At 40.1% G+C, this 9,097-nt stretch overlaps 1 protein-coding gene across 1 annotated transcript in view; it reads right to left on the bottom strand.

Annotated features, from left to right (window-relative positions):
* Positions 1 to 939: 939 nt before the first annotated feature.
* Positions 940 to 9,097, bottom strand: part of LOC140694831 (uncharacterized) — a 30,542-nt gene continuing 22,384 nt past the window's right edge. Inside the window, exons 4-10 of the mRNA XM_072957883.1 lie at positions 9,013 to 9,039; positions 7,145 to 7,203; positions 6,795 to 6,912; positions 6,135 to 6,258; positions 1,503 to 1,562; positions 1,247 to 1,344; positions 940 to 968 (exon numbers count right to left, since the gene is read on the bottom strand). Of these exons, the coding sequence (XP_072813984.1) occupies positions 6,907 to 6,912; positions 7,145 to 7,203; positions 9,013 to 9,039 (92 nt within the window). The 3' untranslated portion in view covers positions 940 to 968; positions 1,247 to 1,344; positions 1,503 to 1,562; positions 6,135 to 6,258; positions 6,795 to 6,906. The remainder of the gene's footprint in view (positions 969 to 1,246; positions 1,345 to 1,502; positions 1,563 to 6,134; positions 6,259 to 6,794; positions 6,913 to 7,144; positions 7,204 to 9,012; positions 9,040 to 9,097) is intronic.

Raw genomic sequence — 9,097 nt, 5'->3', positions numbered from 1 at the left:
CATTCTCTCACCAAAGGTGTGCGTGGGAAAGAGACCACACCCGCAAATCAGGAGACCCCTCCACTCTATCTGAAAGGACCGTGTGAGTCTGGAGTGGGAGGACGTCTATGATATACACCTGAGTGATTAAAGCGAGCTGCAGAAAAACATATAGTATGGTCTCATTTTTAAATAAAGCATATATACACACACGTATACATGGAATTCTCATATGTGTGTATATATGTATGTCATAGGCATAAAGGTCATGAAACATATATATCAAATTTTCAACAGTTTTTACTCTTCGGAAATAAGGGGAAGGGAGTTAGGGCCTTCCTCTACCACCACAGTTCTCTTTTCAGTATTTCAGTTAAGTATACTTGGAATTTAAAAGTTTATTTAAGTCCGAAGTAAAATGGACAATGCCTCCACAAGACAGAATGCTATACTGGTCATCAAAAATCATGCCAGAGGAGATAGAATATTGTAGAAAAACATATAAAAAGCCGAATGGAAAATGGAGGTGTCCACACAGTAAACAGTCACAGAGTGCTCTCTGGTTTTTTATGACAGAGGTGATCCACACTGATGAAAATATACGTTAACGTGTTAATTATTATCTTTGAATAGCGGGACAAGGATAGCCTTTTTTGCCCCCTTTTTCAGAGTTATTATTTTAAATGCACATTCTTTTTCATCTGGAAAATAGCATTTTTAGGTGTGTAGTACTATGCATTGGAGAATAATACAAGAATACTTAGAGAAACAAGTAACTAGGAGACAAAGCAGCAGCATCACACAATGTAGGACGGGCGATCCTGATTAACACCACGAAGTTACATAAGGACCCACAAAGTGAGAGCACCTGCTGTAACAGGGCGTGGCCCCCTTCCATTTGTCAGCAGTTTCTTCAGGGCTGAGGCAGTTCTGAGCATGGCCAGTGTCAGTGCTGGTGTCTTGATTGATGCTACTGGGGGTGAGGGCACCTGCAAGCCGAGAGGAAGAACAGAAATCATCCTCTGCCTTTTCTGTCTTGTTTCTTTGTTACTTTAAAAGAGAGCCATATATAAGATAAACCGTGTATCTCCCCAAATGAAATTTCAGTAATGAAACCGTTTTTAAAGACTTCACAGCTTATATTCTACCTATAACTGTCTTTTCAACAAAGATCATATTTATTAAATGTTAATTAACTCAGTTAATTAACTCCCTGTTGAAACATTCTAGTAAAGAACATGAAATGCAGTATGTAAAAGAACCACACCTGCAGTGACTAGCTCAGCTGTCTTGACGGCAGTGCAGTCAGCCCCCACCATCCCGTGGCCCTGAGCTCCTGATGCTGGTAAGAGATTACGCTGCCGCCTCAGATGGAGAGAAACAGTGAAAGCATTTCTTGAACCCTACAGCACTGACAAAACATAACTGACAAATCCCAGGCCCCTTTGAGGCTCTCATTTTCTGTTTCTGGCCAACCCCCATCAATGAGCAGAACCACCCAATCCCCGAGCCATGGGACTCACGTGGGAAGCAGTTTTGGAGAAATTTCCAGGTATAGAATGTAACCAACTATACATAGAACTCTGAAAAAAGAAAAGATGCCATACTCTGATTTTGGAAGACACTCAAAATATTCTCCTAAGCCTTAGTAGCTGGAAAGGCTGGGCTTCTCCTAAGTCACTTATTTATTTCACAGCCATTAAGCATCTCCCTCAAATCCTGCTTCCCTGTGTCTGCTGGGAGCTTGAAGCACACTGCTGCTGTCGATCTTATAAGTCACATGGCAGAGGCATGTGTCTCACACCTGCAACCCTCACACAGGCTCGCCTCCTAGCCTCACTGTCTGAACTGGGCCCCATTTTCTCACCTGTTTATTTGGTATCTGTTCTTCTGTAAGCTACCTGAAATGCGTTTTGGAACATGTCAGAAGAAGCAGTGGGTTGAGAAATGGACAGATTGAGAGGTGAGAGATGGGCAGACAGAGAGAGAGACTCCAAGAAAAGGGGAACAAATAAAATTTCCTATGCAAAACCCTCTTCTAATCAGGGAAGGAAACCACCACGGAAAAGTGTGAAGAGGCAGGTAGCTTAGGACTGTTTCCTGGATTCCATGAAAAGTAACACCAAGAGATGAGAGGGTAGAACTTTAAATAGTAAAAGAAAAAAAGCACGCATGCTTGAAAAATATATCTACAATATGTACTTTCTAAAGAATAGACTGAAATCAGCAGGACCCAATAACACTATACTTGGGTATTTACAGAAGTGAGAATCCCATCTCCAAACCACAAGGCATCCCTTCAGAGCACTGACAGTCTACATGGGGCGGTCATAAAGCCATCACCGCAAAAGCTATGCTACCCTGCACTTACGAGGAATGAGCAGCTGTGCTCAGGCTGCCCACGTGCGTCATTTACACCCCACAGCACCTCTACGGGGGGGACGCCTAGCGAGCCCCGTCTCTGCAGGACAGAAAACCGGTTCTGGAGAGGCTAAGACGACTTACCAGTTCTCCATCTCACAGGACTGGTCTCTCCAGAGCAGGACAAGAACTCGGACCCACGATTGTAACCATGGTACTACAGTGCTTTGTGTGCTGTTTGTGTGTATAATACATTTGTTTCTATCATGAAAGGTTATTTAATAAATGATCGGTTGTCTTGTCTATCTCATTAGCTCACAATCAATCTTTATACTGTTGAATTGTACTCTTTTCCCCTGAAGAAAGGAACGGAAACAGCGGGGGTCAGAAAGAGGTGGGGCTCCATTCTTTATCTGGGATCTCATCTCATTGAAGTCCCCAAACAGGGAAAAGGAGCAAATGTTCTCTTTATCTTTTAAAGAGAGGGCTCCAGTGATGGTGACTTATTCAATTACAAAATCAAGGCTGGGGAAAGGGCACATGCAGCAACTAGAGCAGTATCAGCTGTAGGAAGGTCAAAAGTGCTCATGGGAGGGCTCAGGGGGCAGCCTCATTTAATTTCAATCAATAAAACAATAACAAACTCTAAAAATACTGGCCTACAATGGATTAGCTCTTTCTTGACATCTAGCAAGTTTCCACAGCCCACATGTAACATTATCGGGAACCAGTGAAAGGAAGAGTCCACAGACAAGGAAAATCAATGCCACAGGCAGGCTGAAACCCAGGCTGGAGTTTAGGAAGAGAAAGGGCATAGTTAAGAACTGGGGAAAGGCTGGTGAAAAAAATCATCACAAGGACTCTCAAGCATCATCCAACAATCATATAATCATTCATTCAAGAGAGAGTTACTGAGGTCGTATTCTGTGCAAGATTGTACAGCGGGTGAAGCAAGAGCGCAGCGTCCATGGTGGCAGCAAGTTGCGGGGCTCAAATACACTTCTGATCCCAGTACCTTGCACACTTGTCCTCAATATAAAGGCAAAGATAATTAAAGTAAAATAATACTCTGTAAACTCAAAGCATTGTTGAAAAAAAAAGTTAAAGAAGACCTAAATACCAGGACAGACACTCCACACACATTCCCCTATCAAAAGAAAGTGCTCTTGGAATGGCAGTGCTCCCCAGAGCGATCCGTATATTCAACGTGGTCTCGATCACAATCCCAGCGGGCTCCTCTGCAGAAACTGACTATCTGCTGCTACAATTCATATGGGAATTCGAGGATCTCAGTAACCTATACGTACTTGAAAAAGAAAAATTTGAGAGGACTTATAATTCTCAATTTCAAACCTTACAACTGTATCTCCAGGTGAGATTAGAGGCCATTGTGAAGTTATTACTGTGTTAATCCTTATTTACTAAATTCTCTACAATGAATATTACTGTTACAATAAGAAAAATAAAAAGTAAGTTATCCTTTAAAACATGCACACCAATTCATTCATTGGGAAAAATTATTCTATCAATTAAGAGATAAATATCTATTGAAAAAGGACAACTTAAAAACAAGAGTGCATTTGCATTTTTCATAAATTGAAAACTGAAAAGCACAAAGACGTCAAGTTTCTAGGGAGACCAATGCAACATATTAATAGTTATTTTCAGAAATTCTAATTTAACAATGAAAACTCTGGAAAGGGAAAATCGTGACTGAGAGCCAACTGCAAACACATGGAGAGCAAAGGCCTAGAAATCACAGTTCCTTTAACTCTGCTCCTAACACAATAGGAGAGGAAATTCCTCACTGAGGGGACAGTGGAATCCCATGCATAAGACAGGATACACAGTACAAACTGCACTAGAATTGGGGGTGATTTTTTTAGAAGAATTCTAAAGTTACAAAATTGCTGAAAAACTATAAAAAACACTGACAGAAAGATTAAAACACACAGTCATATATATTATATAGAAACATATGTAGTCTGCTCCCATGTTGCATTTAAATACAAATATATTTGTTCATTTATGGGCACTTATGACTTTATCCCTGGTAGAGTATTTCAACTAAAACAAATAATCAATATAACACTCCTTTGTCAAATCTACTTGATAAGTTACTCTGCTATGTAAACATAATGTGTCTAAGATAGATCTAAAATTAGTGAAAAAGAGCTTTGTATGGCTTCTTGAACTATTCTCAAAATTCAAAGCTTAATTTTAAAACAGATCTGAACAGTAATTCTATATTACCTTTTCCGTCGTGAAATGAACAACACAGTCTGTTGTCAAATTTCTGTCCTTACAATGATTCACGAGCACCGTATCCTCACAAAACTGCTGGACAGCAAGGCACTATCCAGACACTGTGACCCAACAAATGAAACACAATGAAGACAGTGACCCTATTTTGGAGGGCTTATAGTCTGTGTCAACACCAGGGTTTTATTTGATTGGTTTGATTGGTTGGCAAAATAAAATCAATCAAGTACTTTCTTCTTTGAGCATTCTATAAGTCATGACTCTGCTGTTAGTGTCATGAGCAGGAAAGACTTAAGCATGACTTGATTAGATCAACTAGCAACAATCATCACTGGAGAGTGAGTAATAAAGAAGTTAACTGATAGCAATGCTTCTCCCTACATGAGACCTAAAATAAATCGACACTGATATCCGAAAAGAAAATGAGAATTTGAGGTCCCCAATAAGAAAAAAATCTAACAAGAAATCAAAAAAGTAAAGATTTTTTCATTAACGTTTCCTGGAAAGATTGGAGCATGGTGGTGTTGAGCTCAGATGCTAGGGAAAAACATGAGGGTCTGAATTCCCACAGCACTGGGTAGCTTTGACACTAATATGTCAGTCAAATTCTCTGCATCTCAGTCTCCGATGCATAGACTGGGGACAACAACCGCACCCATCTCCTAGAACGGTCCTAAGAATTAAGTTATTTTATATATACAAGTTTTAATAAAATACATCAGATATTAAATATTACCCCAAAAGCACAAGGAAAAATGAAAACAGAAATAAATTGGAGTTCATTAAACTTTAAAACTTTGCTTCAAAAAACACCATCCAGAAAGTGAAAAAACAACACTCAGGAGAAAATTTTTTCAAATCATTTATCTGATAAGGAATTTGTGTATCAAAAAAAAAAATTCCACAGCTCAACAATAAAAAGGCAACTCAATTAAAAAATGAAAAAAGAATCTGAAAAGATATTTTTCAAGGAAAATATACAAATGGCCAATAAGCACAATGAAACGGTGTTCAATAATATTAGCTCTAAAGGAAATCAAGTCAAAACAACTAGGAGAAACCTCTTCACATTCACTACAATAGGTTAAAATCAAAAAAAGATTAACAAGCACTAATGAGGACACAGAGGAAGCGGAGCCCGCAGCCATTGCTGGTGAGGATGTAACACAGCGTGACCACTTTGGAAAACATCCTGGCACGTCCTCAGAGAGTTGAACATTTGGCTTCTGAATGATCCAGCAATTCTGCTTCCTGGGCACACAAGTAAGAGAACTGAAAACAAATGTTAACATAAAAACTCCTACAGGAATATTCACCATTACTTTTCGCCATTAATTTTCAGAGCCAAAAAACAGAAACAACCCAAATGTCTATCACGTGATGAATGGGTAAACAAAGGGGCCCAGCCATACAGTGAAATATTATTCAGCAATAGCAAAGCATAGAGTACTGACCCAGGCCACAACGTGGACAAACATTGAAAACGTTACTCAGTGTGAAAGAAGTCAGTCAAAATAGACGGTTCCACTTACATGAAGTGACTCGATTTGCATGAAATGTTCAGCACAGGCAAATCCACAGAGACAGAAGAGTGGCTCCCTGGGGCTTGGGGAGGATGGGGAAGTTGATAATGTCTGCTTATGCGTACTGGGTTTCCTGTTGGGGGGAAGAAAATATTCTAAGATTGACTGGGATGCACATTTCTGGGCATAGAGTAAAATCCGCTGTACATTTTAATGGGTGATTTGTATTAAAACTGTTAAGAACAAAAGCACCTCGGATTAGTACCTTCCATAGTAAATGCAAATTGCTAACATTTATTACAGGAAGAAGAAACTGCCCTCAGCATGAAAGCAGGAGATCAGCAAATATTAGTTAACCGAAATTGGACAAGAGCATTTCACTTGAAACTGTTGCTGAGTGTACAAGAAATATTCAGACATGACAAGGAAAATCAGTTTGACATCACGAAGAAGCATTCTGCTTCAAATGCAAATCAAGGATTCGGCAAGCCCAGCTGCTTCAAATGACCAGAGAAGAAACCTGGTTCTTAAAACAAGCACCAGAGCCAACAAGGAAATGGTGGTGAGGAAAGCAGGCGGCCTAAAATCTGGAACAGTGTGCTACAAATAATTTCTCCACTGAAAATTCAAAAATAAAATGAAAGTGATGTAATGCTGTGTTGAACTCACGTGAATGGGCTTCCTGCAGTGCTTGACAGTTCTGTAACCCCGAATGACTCAGGAGAATCAGCATGGCTCCTGGGAGTCCCCAAGTAACTGCCCATCAGCACGCTGACCACCATCACATCTGCCAGGGTTGAATTGCAGAGAAGAGAGCAACCTCTGAAAGGCACAGGGAATGTTGACAAGGGAATAAAAGGCTGCGGTCAATCCTGGGACAGAGGCCCTGTGAGCAGAGGCCAGAAGGCTGCAGGTGAACTGGAGTGGCCCTGGGGCAGGAAGGGACCACAGGGGAGCATATCTCAATTATCTCCTCTCTCTCCCTCGGGTAGGAGGGATAAAGCCTGCATCCTTCTCACCTGGAACTGTGGGTTCTGGCTGGCGGAAGTCTTACCGACACGGAATGAATTTCTCAAGACTGCGGAAAAAGGAAAGAAAGCGAGAGGGATTAGGGAGCCAAATCCACGAGTCTCTCAAATGCTCCCATATTTATTGTGTATAATCAAAGTAAAAAGTCAATAACAGTTGTGAGATAGTAGGCAGGAACTTGGGGAAAGAAGGGATGAGACAGAGATTGTAGACTCCACCATGAGTACTAAGGCTTAGTTTACCTTTAGGGAAGTCATGGGCTGAGGGGAACAAGATACATTTTTTAGACATGTTCATTACAAAGCAGACCACCAGACCAGCCTGGTCCCTGTTTTGGGGATAATAGACTATCTAACACCACGCAGGCCTGGCGTTTATAGCTGAGGGCCTGGGTCATTGCTGTGCAATAAGCAGTGTGCTATCTATAACCTCAAATATGCAAGCAAGGCATTGTCTCTGCTTTTTATGGCAAGGAGACAGGAGTGAGGATGCACAGGTGTTTGCTTTAAAGCAGTTAATAAGCACATTTTTTTTCTTAAAGTTGACAGGCGGCTGGGATGTGTTACAACTTGTTAACTCAATCATGGGCTCCCACATGGAACCATTATGGAGGACATCCTAGGATGAAAAATCCTGGCTCTGGATCTTTTCCGGCCAGCTTCAGCCACTCCAGCAGGGTCTAGACACATCCCTGAATAACGATCCCACAGAACCACCTAAACTCTTAACTCCTGGTGCTTGAAACTTAATTTTAGCTCTACACAACTTAATGTAGAAAAGTTTCAGAAATAAAAGATATTATATTCTTTTTATATCTCATCATAAGACTGATTTTTCTGATTGCTCTAAGCTGCTTCTACATGGTAAAGCACCTAATTCTGCAGGTGAATTCAGTACTTTCCTTTGGGCATAACTAGACAGTCTGGGCTGTCTGACTTCTATTAGTCAAATACCAATACACTTAATTGATTTCTTTGTTCATCAATTTCAGCCTGGAGGTGAGGGTCTATCACTATTTTCCTCAGCCCACCCTCTACTCTTTTCTCATCAGCATCTCAGGCCTCCTGAAAACAAAACAAAGCATTTGTTTCCCTTCATCTACACTTTCCACAAAGGCAACAGGAATCATCATGCCTAGAGAATGAATTCAACACAAATGTTAAAACAAAAATCTATAAACCTGAAGCAACTCCATCTCCGACTCATGATACACAATGACATGAGAGTAAGTGTGTCAGGTACAAAGCATGCGTGAGCCTGACCACCTCATTTCTATTCTTCAAAGGAAGGAAGGTTTTCGTATTTTTTATTATCATTCTTTGTCATTGTTTCTGATTAAGCCAAAAAATTTTTTATGAAATAATTAAGCACTGCAATAACAGATTTTCGCTGTATCAATTACAGAAGGAATTCAGAGGGGATAGGAAAACCCACCTCTGTAAAAAATGCAAAATTCCTTCCCCTGTTAAGAACACGAATACAAAATGCAACAGAGAATTCAAATTCTTGTGGAGAGGACAAAAGCCACAGAATCAAAGCAAAGTCATTATTATGACTCAATCCAAAATTCACTGGACAAACATGCTCAATGCATTCAAATAATTTTTAAGGCACACTGCAAACCATTCACTTAATTATCTACAGGCTAGAGGAAGAATTTCCCTCTATAACAGACAACATAAATCAATAGGTTGCCCCACCAAACAAGGAACAAACATCAGGTTTTTTGCAGTTCTGATAAATCAGCAAGTTTTAAAGATCAAAATCCAGAAATTTTAAACATTCATTCACACCAGAATGAATCAAGCACTTAAAAAAAATAAATAACCCAAAGAAACTAAACACATTGATCACGTACCTGGATCAATGAGAAATTCTTGTACAGCTGGAAAAAAAGAACAGTCTATAGACTTATACTTGAAAAATTAAACTACTTTTAAAGA

Source organism: Vicugna pacos, unplaced genomic scaffold (genome assembly GCF_048564905.1).
Source record: "Vicugna pacos unplaced genomic scaffold, VicPac4 scaffold_105, whole genome shotgun sequence".
In the NCBI taxonomy this organism is placed as follows: domain Eukaryota; kingdom Metazoa; phylum Chordata; class Mammalia; order Artiodactyla; family Camelidae; genus Vicugna; species Vicugna pacos.
The sequence above is the reverse complement of the archived record's forward strand: the minus strand, read 5'-3'. Positions and strand labels throughout refer to the sequence as shown.